Source organism: Manis pentadactyla, chromosome 4, assembly GCF_030020395.1.
Source record: "Manis pentadactyla isolate mManPen7 chromosome 4, mManPen7.hap1, whole genome shotgun sequence".
NCBI lineage: Eukaryota > Metazoa > Chordata > Mammalia > Pholidota > Manidae > Manis > Manis pentadactyla.
The window spans coordinates 143,624,018-143,638,920 of record NC_080022.1 but is presented as its reverse complement, the minus strand read 5'-3'; the positions used below and the strand labels follow the sequence as shown (position 1 = coordinate 143,638,920).

Here is a 14,903-nt window from a genome sequence, read left to right as displayed (position 1 = left end):
GTATATTCCTTTATAGCTTTAGTTAGTAATTATATGAAACACACATCTGCAAGCAGTTCTGTGTCGGCATTATAAAAGATTAGTGTAGCATTGGCTTAACTTCATGTATGCATTTAACAAGTTCCTAAATGTATATTTATATTTAAAGGTAATTGATAACTAGTGTTTGTTTCACTTCAAACTATCTTCTCGATCTCCTTGGTGAATTTATTTTATCTCAGAAAGAATCTTTTTATTTTAGCAGTGTATTTTAATGTTTTTTATAATATTTTTTGCTTTGTAGCTTGTAATGGAATATTGTTTAGGATCTGCTTCAGATTTGCTGGAAGGTAAGTTTCCTTTATTCAATAAGAAAAGAAAAGTATTAGTATAATAAAATGAGAATTCATTCAGTAAGAGATTCTTAAAATAATGTTAAAACTTTCCAGGAAGTGTAAAAACTTTGCCTTTTCTAGAGTCTCAGCATGGGTGTGCACTGTCTTCATTAAATACTATGTTTTAACGTAACAGATGAGTTTTCCTTCTTTATGATTTAACAGGCATTTTTCTGCTTTCTTTATCATTAAACTTGATTTATTCCTTCTGTTCAGAATGAAGATATGTAGAAATATAAAAAGGGAAAGCTTCTCTTTCAGTGTTTTTATAATCACGAAATAATTGTTACATGTTAGAGGAAAATTGGCTGTGAACTATAACAACTAGGCACAACTGCATGCTTGTTATAAAGTTCAGTTGCCTTGTGTATCTTGGAAAGCAAAAAATTCCTTCTTGCTAAATGTTAGTTTTTAAAAATTTCCCCATATATTAGATATGTGTATATATATTTTTAAATAGAAATGTTCTATAGAATAATTATTTTCAAATAAATTCTTATTTTAAGTTCACAAAAAGCCATTACAAGAAATGGAAATAGCAGCAATTACACATGGTGCTCTCCAGGGATTAGCCTACTTACATTCTCATACCATGATCCATAGGTAAGTACTTTAAAAATTATCATATATCAGTAAGCAAATGGCTTGTTGAATTTATCAGACCTTGAATTTATTAATCCTGAAAGCTTTGTGGTTTTAGCTAAATAAAAGTATTCTGGAGTTTTAGAAACTCATATTTTTTTAGGTTATCCATTTCTTTAAAAGAATATACTAATTTATTTGATCTCTTTGTTGAGGATAATTTTTATCTTTTTCTACACATGCTGCTGGGCTTTCTGAAGTATGTGCACTTTATAGATTTGTGATAGAAATTTAATTATAGAATAATTTGGGAGGTGGAAGAGACAATAGGGATGATGTATTCTTACTTTTTTCATTTTACAGATGAAGAAACTGATGCCCCAATTTGTGACTAACTTCCCAAAGCTTACAAGCAAGATAGATTAGACTAGAACTAACCTAGATCTTTTGTCCTCCTGGTGACTCATAATGCCAGATTTGATTCCATGACAGAGACAAGTAAAAGCTACTTAAGACTCTATGCTTTTGAGATAATCCTTGATAATCCTTGATAGTGGATAGTACCTTAAAGATTAAACCATCATAAACTACATTTTTAACATTGGTATTGGTTTTCCCTGTTTTTAGAAGGAAGCTAGCATTTAAAAAATTATCTATGTGAACCAGACAATACATAGTAAACTTTAAAGTAGAGTCGCTGCAAATTAATGGGTTATCAGTTTTTTAGATGAGGATACTAAGGTCCAAGAGAAATCCACATGCATAGTAAGTAAGAGAATGGAAGAGTTAGAAGTAAAACCTAAGGTCTTCTCAACTTCAAAGAACCTATCCATTTGTTAAAAAATCAAATGGAAGAAAATAGATTGACTTAATATTATATCCACTGTAATACTATATAGTATAAATTGACAAGTGCTTAGAAATTTATTTCGTTTTGAATGTTATGGTGCCCATTGGGCATACAATCCCATCATAATTTTCTTAGTTCACATGTACATTACTGATTTAGAAAAGAGCTTAAAAGTAAATTTGGGATCATTGATAATACCTATCCTTGTTTTTCAGTTTTCATTTCGTATTTAGGTAGGAGAACTATGCTAAAGTTAGGAATAATATGAGTAATTAAAAAAAATAAATTTGGGGCATGAGGTTCTTTTTCTCCATTTTAATGTTAAGGATATACTCGGAAATCTTATAGTTACATAAGAATGTACAGCTAAAATTTTAAACCATTATTTGTACCAATAAACAAAAACTCAAATATAGAGTATGTGCTATTAATTACCTAATTTTTTCTTCTTTTTCTACTGCTATTTTATCTTCTCTTTTAGAAAATTGTTACTATATACTTACAGGAATTCTGTGTCTCTCATTTCTTAATTTGGATCTTAATTCTCATCCCACCTGAGAGATTAACCAGGGCCTTAATTATTATGATTTCTTCTTCCCTATTTATAAATTTTTATATGCTTTTTATCATTTTCAGTATAATCTTATGAAGGAAAGAGAATTAATTTTCTGTGTTAATTAAACCCAGAGATATCAAAGCAGGAAATATCCTTCTGACAGAACCAGGCCAGGTGAAACTTGCTGACTTTGGATCTGCTTCCATGGCCTCTCCTGCCAATTCTTTTGTGGGAACGCCATATTGGTAAGAATAGTTCTGTCTGGTATTGATCCTCATAATTGAAATAGGCAGTGTGGTTGTACTTTTTTCAGATGCTTTATCTTTATCTTGGAAATACAGTGCTACTTTAGATATTACTCTAAATAAGCACTATGGTTAGTTTCAAATATAGATTTGGAGTGCTGCCCTTGTATCTCCTATTATTTCATTTGTCCCCCCAACGTTTCTTTCCTGTTATCATCTACATCATATATTGGGTGTAGGAGTGAAAAAAATTTAAATATATAAGAAGGGAGAAGATAGATAATCCTAAGTGGAAATTTTCTTTAGATTTATACTTACTGTGTGTCATCTTCTGAATAAGAGTACCTGAAGACTGGTAGCTGATGAGGAATTTTTTGTTTTAATTTTTTATTACAGAGAATTTCAAGTATACAGGGAAATAGACAAAAATATAAGGAAGGCTCACATAGCGGTCAGCTCAGCCTAACAGCACTACCCCAGGGCCCAGCTGCCCTGTGTACTTGCTCCTCTTGCCCTCCCTCCACCTCCAGTTATTTGAAGCAAGTTCTAGACATCATCTAATTTTATTCATAAATAATTCCATATTAATGTCAGCAAGTTTGAGGGGAATAATTTTCCACATCTTCACCTTCCATAGGTGTTTTCTCTCTGTATATGTTGAGAGGTGTCTTAGGTCTACTGCATTTTCTTTTCCACTTACCTTTCAAATCTCCCAACTCCCACTTTGTTAAAGAAAGGCTTCTCACCAGTCCTGAAAGTAGAATGATGCATTGTTCTGAGGATTAAAAGCCTCAAACCATCACCAGAGGGACAACTTGAGAATACATAACATTAGAATATATAGCATTAGAAATATTGAAGAGTTAGGACACAAAGTTTTGGCAAGGGCCTTCTGCCTTCACAGTCATCTCTCTTCACTTCCTTTTACTCCTTGCTCTTTCTTTTCCCCAGTTATCTTCCCTCCCATCTTCTTTTCTAGTGGATCATGAATTACCTCATTTATAACTGGGACAATTGTCATGAGGACACATTAACATGTTATTTACATTGAAAAAGAAGTTTGGCATTTCCTGATAGAAAATAATTCTGATTTGAATGGTTGATATGACCGTGCAGACTGGGTTTGCTAATTAGGTTATTATACAGCAGTGTTTTTAATGAATTGAATGAGCTAGGTCCTCAGCTCCAAGTTGTAAATATCTGTAAAGCACATATACAGAATAATGTACATACATATGTGTGAATTATATCCTTTGCAGTTATTAAGTTTATAAAATTTTGATGCCAACTCAAAAATGTACAAGTGGATACATTTTTAAAATAAATTCATTGGAAGTAAGAAAATAAAAAATTTGAAGACTACTGCTCTGTATGACCAAAAATTTGTTATGTAGAACCCTAGTTAGATAGAATTCTCTGCCCCTCTATAAAAAAGGGGTTCTTTGGACAAATAATGCTTCTTAATGGTCCCCCTCTTTACAAATCAGTGATCAATATTAGATACTAGAAAGGAGCTAGAAAGTTGTGCATTAGAAATAAAACTACTTTTTAAACTTTGTTGAACTTAGTGACTCCCCAAGCTTACTTCAACATCTTAACACATTAGAACCCCTCTATTATTGGCAATTGAAAGTTACATGTGTTAATTTGTACATAGTATATTAGGAAAACAGTACTGTGTACGTATTTACATGTTTTTACACACAGGAACACACATACTCCTGGTGATAATCTTATTGAGCAGTCAGAAACTCTTCTAAATGTCTGTGCTTAACAAGTACAAAGGAAGTATAAGGTGAAGCATACCAGTGCGAACATTAGAGTCTAGCTGAAGATGCGAATTAGTGTTTCATTTTATAACCGAGATGCCTCTAAGGTTAATAATTGTATGATTTATTTAGTTATGAGTAGCAGTCGTAGCCAATTTGATCACAGAACACTACTACTATTAGAAAAAAAGACTGACAGACTGCTTATTCATTTTTGCTTATTGTGGCAGATATTTTCTCAGCTAAATGTAGTGAGCTTGTTTACTTCAAGGAAACAGTGCCAGTGATAAAATGCCCTCTTTCAAGCAAAATCTAGACTTTTGTAATAAGATACTGAAACCAAAATGTTTGAGAACCACTGGCATAAAGTATATACAGTATTAAAATCTGCAAACTTGAATTGATGCAGAATACAACCCTTCTCTGGGGAATCTTTCCTCCAGGACGCTGTTACATGATCGTGACAAATGGTGAGAATAAGTCCCACACTGTATGTGCAATGGTAAATATTTACCTCACAACCTGTAATGCCTTTATTTCCAATTGTGAGAATTCTTTTGTCCACATATATCATCTGGAATTCACACAGGTGTTCTCCATGTAGATGGTCATTACGATTTTAAAGAATAGTGTACTTTTCTTTTTTAACTTTAAATGACATTTTATGTTTTAGGATGGCCCCAGAAGTAATTTTAGCCATGGATGAAGGGCAGTATGATGGCAAAGTAGATGTATGGTCTCTTGGAATAACATGTATTGAACTAGGTAAGCATTGCTCTTTATTACTGTGTATAGTAAGTTTTGATCAATGTTTTACCTCAATTTCTGTACCAAATTACAGATTTTTATTTTTATACCAGTGCTTAAGGGGAGCAATAAATCTATTAAAGTTGTTACTTTTGTTATTTGGCAATTTTTATATATATGTTAGTTTAGGTAAATTACATTTGCTTAGCTCTAAATATATTATTAGGTCTAAAATAGTTTCTACTGTGGTATTAATTTTTTGAGGTATCTGTGTCTAACATTTAATGAGTATTTGTTAAACACCTAGAATATGTCTATGGTTATAGATTTACCATGTATGAAGGGTCTCTAAAGCATTCATGAATTACTTATCACTACTTTGGTTACTTAATACTTTGTATTAGGGATCAAGATTAGATTATCAGGCTGCATACCTTATTGTACAGTTTGATTTTATGCACACATTTTATTCTGTTGCCTTAAGTGGAATTATGCTTAAAGCAGTGGACCATCAAAACTGCTAATACTCCCATTGTAAGTGAGCCAGGGTGGGTAATTGAACTGTCAGTATAATTGAAGCTGATGGCCATCTTCTTGCTCTTGAGTCCCTGCACCAGTCCATAATACCTTCCCTTTTTTTTTCCTTTAAGCTTTATTTAATAGTAGGAAATACTGGGAATATTTTATTGAACAATTCCAGGAGTGACCAAAGATCGAAAACAGCACGTTTAAAGTAAAAACTATGTGTCATTTGGATAAATCATTAACCTGGGTTTGTCAGTAGTAAAAAAAGCAGATAGGGAAATTGAGGTAAAATAAAAGTAAAAGCTTGCTTATCACTACACAATAAATACTATAATTTCCACTATAACCAGGCTGTTTCTTTCTTGCAATCTAATATTTTTCCAAAATAATATATATAACCTTTATATTTTTTCACTTTTGTTAGGATTCCCACATTAATCATTCCCTTCAAGCTCTATATCATCATATATATTTTAAAGCTTGACATCAGCAAAGAGAGATTTGGAGATTACCATGTCATCCTCTTCTGATATTTTGGTCTCAATTTGAGGTTTTCAAAGTGTTTCTTCCATTTGAAAATATCTTTAGGTATCTTAAACTCTTGTTCTTTAACTCCTGATTCTTTTTCCTACCAGTACATCCTAATTAATTTCTTAAGAAACTTGGGTGTAAATGTACAGAAGCTGGTTAATATGCTCTGGCTATGGGGTATTTTCATGGGGTATGTGGTTGATGCATGTATGTGCCCCTTTTGGATAGTGAAATTGCATTAATGATCCTTTTAGATATCATTGATATATTTTGATATTCATTTGATTAGAAAGTATTCCTTGGCTAATTATACTGCTGAGAAAGAAGTGTATAAACTCCAGAGTTTCTATAGGATGGATTCTTATTTTTCCATGTTTTCTAGTTTCTTATTATAGTTCATAAAATAGACATCCTTCACAATGAGAGTTTTTACACTTAGAATACAGCAACTTCAGATGTGACCGCCTTTAGATAATTTTTAAGGAGTGAGACATTTCGAAGAAATTCTTAGAGTTTTAGGCATGCATGTGGCATCTTCAACTTTTAGAAACTCCTACATGATCACTTTTAAAATTTTTACTTACAGATGTTTTAAATTCTGAAATGTCATGAACCAGAACCTGACACTGGACCCAGGGGAAAGATCTAGAGTAGCATAGGCCAATGAAATGTTCTGTAGTGATAGAGATATTCTGTATTTGCATGAATTTTGAGCACTTGAAATGTGGCTGGTGCAACCGAGAAACTGAATTTAAAATTTTATTTCATTTAAATAAGTTTGCGTTTATAGGGCATGGGGGGAACTCGATAATATGGGTGTAGTGACCACATTGTTTTTCATGTGAAACTTTCATAAGAGTGTATATCAATAATAACTTAATTTTAAAAATTGTTTAAAAAAATAATTTGCATTTAAATAGTAACATGTAGCTGCTCTTTTAGACAAAACAGGTATAGAGGCCTGGTATTTTTTTAATTAAAAAATTTTTATTTTAAATTGAAGTGACATATGATTTTATCTTAGATTTAGTTTTACAACATAATGATTCAATGCATCAGTCTTTTTAATAGTAAACAACAAAGATGAGAAACAACCCAAATGTGCTACAGTATAGACGCATATAAGTACATGTGGTATACACATGTACAACATACACGTACAATGCAGTTGTATTTCTTTTTCTTTTTTTTCATTATGCACTTTCTTTTTTTTTCGGTATCATTAACCTACAGTTACATGAGGAACATTATGTTTACAAGGTTCCCCCCTTCACCAAGTTCCCCAACATACCCCATTTCAGTAATTGTCCATCAGTGTAGTAACATGTTGTAGAATCACTACTTATCTTTTCTGTGTTGTACAGCACTCCCAGTGCACCACACACACATTATACATGCTAATCATAATGCCCCTTTCTTTCCCCACCCCCCTTATCCCTCCGTTCCCACCCATCCTCCCCAGTCCCTTTCCCTTTGGTAACCGTTAGTGCACTCTTGGGTTCTGTGAGTCTTCTGCTGTTTTGCACCTTCCGTTTTTTCTTTGTTGTTATACTCCACAGATGAGTGAAATCATTTGATAACTTGTCTTTTTCTGCCTGACTCATTTCACTGATAATACCCTCTAGCTCCATCCATGTTGTTGCAAATGGTAGGATTTGTTTTCTTCTTGTGGCTGAATAATATTCCATTGTGTATGTGTACCACATCTTCTTTATCCATTCATCTACTGATGGACACTTGGATTGCTTTCATTTCTTGGCTATTGTGAATAGTGCTGTGATAAACATAGGAGTGCATATGTCATTTTCAAACTGGGCTGCTGCATTCTTAGGGTAAATTCCTAGAAGTGGAATTCCTGGGTCAAATGGTATTTCTATTTTGAGTTTTTTGAGGAACCTCCATACTGCTTTCCACAATGGTTGAACTAATTTATATTCCCACCAGCAGTGTAGGAGGGTTACCCTTTCACCACAACCTTGCCAACATTTATTGTTTTTTTGTCTTTTGGATGGTGGCCAAATTACTGGTGTGAGGTGATATCTCATTGTGGTTTTAATTTGCATTTCTCTGATGACTAGCGATGTGTAGCATCTTTTCATGTGTCTGTTGGCCATCTGAATTTCTTCTTTGGAGAACTGTCTGTTCAGCTCCTCTGACAATTTTTTGATTTGATTATTTGCTTTTTGTTTGTTGAGGTGGTGAGCTCTTTATATACTTTGGATGTCAACCCTTTATTGGATGTGTCATTCATGAATATATTCTCCCATGCTGTAGGATACCTTTTTGTTCTATTGGTGGTGTCCTTTGGTGTACAGAAGCTTTTCAGTTTGATATAGTCCCACATGTTCATTTTTGCTTTTGTTTCCCTTGCATGGGGAGATATGTTCATGAAGAAGTCGCTCATGTTTATGTCCAAGAGATTTTTGCCTATGTTCTTTTCTAAGAGTTTCATGGTTTCATGACTTACATTCAGGTCTTTGATCCATTTTGAATTTACTTTTGTGTATAGGGTTAGATAATGATCCAGTTTCATTCTCTAACATGTTAGTTTTGCCAACACAAACTGTTGAAGAGGCTGTCATTTCTCCATTGTATGTCCATGGCTCCTTTATCATATATTAATTGACCATACATGTTTGGGTTAATATCTGGACTCTCTATTCTGTTCCACTGATCTGTGGCTCTATTCTTCTGCCAGTATCAAATTATCTTGATTACTGTGGCTTTGTAGTAGAGCTTGAAGTTGGGGAGTGTAATCCCCCCCACTTTATTTTTCCTTCTCAGGATTGCTTTAGCTATTCAGGGTCTTTTGTGATTCCATATGAATTTGAAAATTATTTGTTCCAGTTCGTTGAAGTGTGCTGTTAGTATTTTGATAGGGATTGCATTGAATCTGTAGATTTCTTTAGGCAGGATGGCCATTTTGAGAATATTAATTCTTCCTAGCCAAGAGCATGGGATGAGTTTCCATTTGTTTTAGTGTCCTCTTAGTTCTGTTAAGAGTGTCTGGTAGTTTTCAGGGTATAGGTCTTTCATCCACTTGGTTAGGTTTATTCCTAGGTATTTCATTCTTTTTGATGAAATTGCAAATGGAATTGTTTTCCTGATTTCTCTTTCTGCTAGTTCATTGTTAGTGCATAGGAAAACAACAGATTTCTGTGTATTAATTTTGTATCCTGCAACTTTGCTGAATTCAGATATTAGTTCTAGTAGTTTTGGAGTGGAGTCTTTAGGGTTTTTTTATGCACAATATCATGTCATCTGCAAATAGTGACGGTTTGACTTCCTCTTTACTGGTCTGGATGTCTTGTATTTCTCTGTTTTGTCTGATTGCTGTGGCTAGGACCTCCAGTACTATGTTGAATAACAGTGGGGAGAGTGGGCATCCCTGTCTTGTTCCCAATCTTAGAGGAAAAGCTTTCAGCTTCTTACTGTTAAGTATGATGTTGGCTGTGGGTTTGTCGTATATGGCCTTCATTATATTAAGGTACTTGCCCTCTATGCCCATTTTGTTGAGAGTTTTTATCATGAATGGATGTTGAATTTTGTCGAATGCTTTTTCAGCGTCTATGGAAATGACCATGTGGTTTTTGTCCTTTTTATTGATGTGTATGATGCTGATGGATTTTCGAATGTTGTACCATCCTTGCATCCTTGAGATGAATCCCACTTGGTCATGGTGTATGATCCTCTTGATGTATTTTTGAATTCGGTTTGCTAATATTTTACTGAGTATTTTTGCATCTATGTTCATCAGGGATATTGGTCTGTAATTTTCTTTTTCAGTTGGGTCTTTGCCTGGTTTTGGTATTAGAGTGATGCTGGCCCTCATAGAATGAGTTTGGGAGTATTCCCTCCTCTTCTATTTTTTGGAAAACTTTAAGGAGAATGGGTATTTTGTCTTCTCTATATGCCTGGTAAAATTCAGTGGTGAATCCACCTGGACCAGGAGTTTTGTTCTTTGGTAGTTTTTTGATTAGTGATTCAATTTCTTTGCTGGTAATTGGTCTGTCTAGATTTTCTGTTTCTTCCTTGGTCAGTCTTGGAAGGTTGTACTTTTCTAGGAAGTTGTCCATTTTGTCTAGGTTTTCCAGCTTGTTAGCATGTAGATTTTCATAGCATTCTCTAATAATTTTTTGTATTTCTGTGGGGTCCGTCGTGATTTTTCTGTTCTCATTTCTGATTCTCAATAAGGCTTGCTAGAGGCTTATTTATTTTATATATTTCCTTAAAGAACCAGCTCTTAGTTTCATTGATTTTTTTCTATTGTTTTAATCTTCTCAATTTTATTTATTTCTTCTCTGATCTTTATTATGTCCCTCCTTCTGCTGACTTTGGGCCTCATGTGTTCTTCTTTTTGCAGTTTCAATAACTGTGACTTTTCACTATTCATTTGGGATTGTTCTGCCTTCTTTAAATAGGCCTGGATTGCTATATCCTTTCCTCTTAGAATGGCCTTCGGTGCATCCCACAGAAGTTGGGGCTTTGTGCTGTTGTTGTCCTTTGTCTCCATATATTGCTTGATCTCTGTTTTAATTTGGTCATTGATCCATTGATTATTTAGGAGCATGTTGTTAAGCCTCCATGTGTTTGTGAGCCTTTTTGTTTTCTTTGTACAATTTATTTCTAGTTTTATACCTTTGTGATCTAAGAAGTTGGTTGGTACGATTTCAGTGTTTTTGAATTTACTGAGGCTCTTTTTGTGGCCTAGTATGTGGTCTATCCTGGAAAATGTTCCATGTGCACTTGAGAAGATTGTGTATCCTGCTGCTTTTGGGTGTAGAGTTCTGTAGATGTCTGTTAAGTCCATCTGTTTTAGTGTGTTGTTCAGTGCCTCTGTGTCCTTACTTATTTTCTGTCTGGTGGATCTGTCCTTTGGAGTGAGTGGTGTGTTGAAGTCTCATAGAATGAATGCATTGCATTGTATTTCCTCCTTTAATTCTGTCCGTATTTGTTTCACATATTTTGGTGCTCCTGTATTGGGTGCATATATATTTATAATGGTTATATCCTCTTGTTGGACTGATCCCTTTATCATTATGTAATGTCCTTTATCTCTGGTTACTTTCTTTGTTTTAAAGTCCATTTTCTCCTATACAAGTACAGCAACACGTGCTTTTTTCTCCCTATTGTTTCCATGAAATATCTTTTTCCATCCCTTGACTTTTAGTCTGTGTATGTCTTTGGGTTTGAGGTGAGTCTCTTCTAAGCAGCATACAGATGGGCCTTGCTTTTTTATTCATTGTATTACTCTGTGTCTTTTGTTTGGTGGATTCATTCCATTTACATTTAGGTTGTTTATTGGAAATATGTACTTATTGCCATTGCAGACTTTAGATTTGTGGTTACGAAAGGTTCAAGGGTAGCTTCTTTACTATCTAACCGTCTAACTTAACTAGCTTGTTAAGCTATTGTAAACACAGTCTTATGATTCTTTATTTCTCTCCCTTCTTATTATTCCTCCTCCATTCTTTATATGTTTGGTGTTTTATTCTGTACTCTTTTGTGTTTCCTTTGACTGCTTTTGTGGGTAGTTGATTTTATTTTTTGCCTTTAGTTAGTATTTGGCTGGTCTGCTTTCTTTGCTGTGATTTTATTTTCTCTGGTGACATCTATTTAGTCTTAGGAGTGCTCCCACCTAGAGCAGTCCCTCTAAAATACCCTGTAGAGGTGGTTTGTGGGAGGCAAATTCCCTCAACTTTTGCTTGTCTTGGATTTGTTTAATCCCTCCTTCATATTAAATGATAATCATGCTGGATACAGTATTCTTGGTTCAAGGCCTTTCTGTTTCGTTGCATTAAATATATCATGCCATTCTCTTCTGGCCTGTAAGGTTTCTATTGAGAAGTCTGATGATAGCCTGATTGGTTTTCCTTTGTAGGTGACCTTTTTTCTCTCTTTGGCTGCCTTCAATACTCTGTCCTTGTTTTTGATATTTGCCATTTTAATTATTATGTGTTTTGGTGTTGTCCTCCTAGGGTCCCTTGTATTGGGAGATCTGTGGGCTTCCATGGTCTGAGAGACCATTTCCTCCCTCAGTTTGGGGAAGTTTTCAGCCATTATTTCTTCAAAGACACTTTCTATCTCTTTTTCTCTCTCTTCTTCTTCTGGTACCCCTATAATCCGAATATTGTTCCATTTGGCTTGATCACACAGTACTCTTAATATTGTTTCATTCCTTGAGATCCTTTTATCTCTCTCTCTGCCTCAGCTTCTCTGTGTTCCTGTTCTCTGATTTGTATTCCATTAACGGCCTTCTGCACCCTATCCAGTCTGCTCTTAAGTCCTTCCAGAGATTGTTTTACTTCTGTATTCTCCCTCCTAACTTGATCCTTTAGCTTTTGCATATTTATCTGCAGCTCCATCAGCATGGTTATGACCTTTATTTTGAATTCTTCAGGAAGGTTGGTTAAATCTATCTCCCCAGGCCCTCTCTCGGGGAGTTGTCTGGGTAATTCTTGACTGGACCAAATTCTTCTGCCTTTTCATGGCAGTAGAGGTATCTGTAGGCAGGTAGTGTGTGTGTTAGCTGGGAGAACAAAGTACTTTCCTGCTTGCTGTTGCCTTGCCCTTCTCAGCTACCTGTGTCAGTTACCCACACACCTGCCATAGCCTCCAGATTAATCCCCTAAGTTGCCGAGGGTGGGGTCGTCATCAGGGTAGCCCAGAGCCCTATGGGGAGTGGCAGGCGTGCCGGGTGTGCGCTCCTGCGGGAATGGCATCCCTTCGCGCCTAACTCCAGTTTCCTCTTCCTTTACTGGGCAGCTGCATGCTGGTGGCTGCCTCTGGGTCTGACCCAGCTGGCTGCGCCGCTGAAGGAGATTCTGGGAAGTTGTTCTGAGTGCAGCCACTCTCCAGTTGCTCTGCCGCTGCGGGTGCGTGCGGCCACTCTCCATTTGCTCCACTGGTGTGTTGGGGCCACGCTGGCTGGGGAAAGACTGGAAGCTGCTTATCACCGTGAGGGGCTTCAGGGGTGTGTTCCCACCAGGGGACTGGGACGACTGAAGTTCCTCAGGATTCCCAACCTGCTGGGCTGAGTGTGCCGGGATGCTTCCATCCAGGTGTGAGGCCCCTGTCCCTTTAGGACTTTCAAAAAGCACTCACTTTTCTTTTGTCCTAGGGAAGCTGGCTGCGGGGACCTGCTCACAGATGCGGGGAATCTTCTGTTTCTCTAATATCCAGCACACCATGCAATGAGTGTGTTCCTGGTGCTGATTACTAGAGCTGGTTATTTAGCAGTTCTGGGCTTCCACTCCCTCCCTGCTCCTACTCCTTTCCTCCCGCTGGGGAGCGCCCAGGTCCTGCCGGGCCGTGGCTTGTATCTTATCCCCTTTGTGAAGTGCTGAGTTCTCACAAATGGAGATCTAGGATTGTTGTACTTTATCCACTGGTCACTCTTTTAGGAATAGTTGTATTGTTGTATTTTCCAAAATATATATGGTTTTGGGAGGAGATTTCTGCTCCCCTACTTTCGCCACCATCTTGGCTTCTCCCTCTCAAGGCCTGATATTGGTATGCAAATTCGCTTAGCTGTCTTGGGAAATATATGTTACATGCTTTTCTACTTTAAAATAATTAAGGATAATGAATTAAAGCCAACTTTTCTTACAGGGTAGGTAAGAGAGCAAAAGTGAAGTCAATTTTAGTGTCTTTGGTTTTGGTAAATACAGTTCTAAATAAATATGACAAGTATTAATGAATGATTTACTCATGTTTATTTATGAATTTAGAGGTTGCAATAACTTGAATTTTCGCATAGATTTTATATGTTTGTTCACAATTTCATGAAAAAGACCCCAATTTGGTTGCTTTTCAGGCAATGTGCATGATTGCACAGTTCTTTTTATGAAAATAAAATGTGCCGTTTTTTTCTGATTATAAAAGTACATGTTGAGAGTATAAAATTTCAGAAATGTCAACGGTGTAATTGTAACTGCAGTTCCTTGTTAAAGGATACACAAAATAAAAGGATGTAAATTATGACATCAGAAATGTAAAACATGATGGGAAATAAAAATGTAGAACTTTTAAATGCTTTCCCAATTTTCAGTTTAAAATAGATAATTATAAATATTAGTTTTATGTAAGCCTCATGATAACCACAAAGTTAAAAGCTATGGTAGATACACAAAAAGTAAAAAGGAATTTACACATACCACTACCAAGGAAATCAAATCAGAAAGAGGAAAAAGAAAGGAACAAAGGAATTACAAAACAGTCAGAAAGCAATAAACAAAATGGCAATAAGTACATACTTATCTAGTTACTTTAATTATAAAAGGACTAAATTCTCCAGTCAAAGGACAGTGTGGCTGAATGGGTTAAAAATAATAAGACTCATGTGTATGATGCCTACAAGAGCCTCACTTCAGATGTAAGGATACATACAGAGTGAGAGTGAAAGGATAGAAAAAGATATTCCATGCAAATGGAAACCAAAAGAAAGCCTGGGTAGCTGTACCTACAAAAGACAAAATAGACTTTAAAACAGACTAATAAGAGACAAGGACATTACCTAATGATAGAGAGATCAGTCCAACAAGAGGATATAATGTGTAAATATTTATGCACCCAACGTGGTAGCAACTAAGTATATAAAGCAATATTAATAAACTTAAAGGGAATAATAGACAGCAGTACAATAAAAGTACGGGACTTCAACATCCCATTTTCATTAATGCATGGATTATTCAGACAAAACAATTAATATGGAAACACTGGCCT

The 14,903-nt window shown here is 35.5% G+C and overlaps 1 protein-coding gene across 3 annotated transcripts in view; it reads left to right on the top strand.

Moving 5' to 3' along the window:
* The window catches only part of TAOK1 (TAO kinase 1), a 170,630-nt gene that overhangs the window by 74,014 nt on the left and 81,713 nt on the right, over window positions 1-14,903 (top strand). For all 3 annotated transcript variants that reach the window (XM_057501085.1, XM_057501087.1, XM_057501086.1), the window contains 4 exons: window positions 284-329; window positions 881-977; window positions 2,494-2,607; window positions 5,050-5,141. In XM_057501085.1, the coding sequence (XP_057357068.1) occupies window positions 284-329; window positions 881-977; window positions 2,494-2,607; window positions 5,050-5,141 (349 nt within the window). The remainder of the gene's footprint in view (window positions 1-283; window positions 330-880; window positions 978-2,493; window positions 2,608-5,049; window positions 5,142-14,903) is intronic.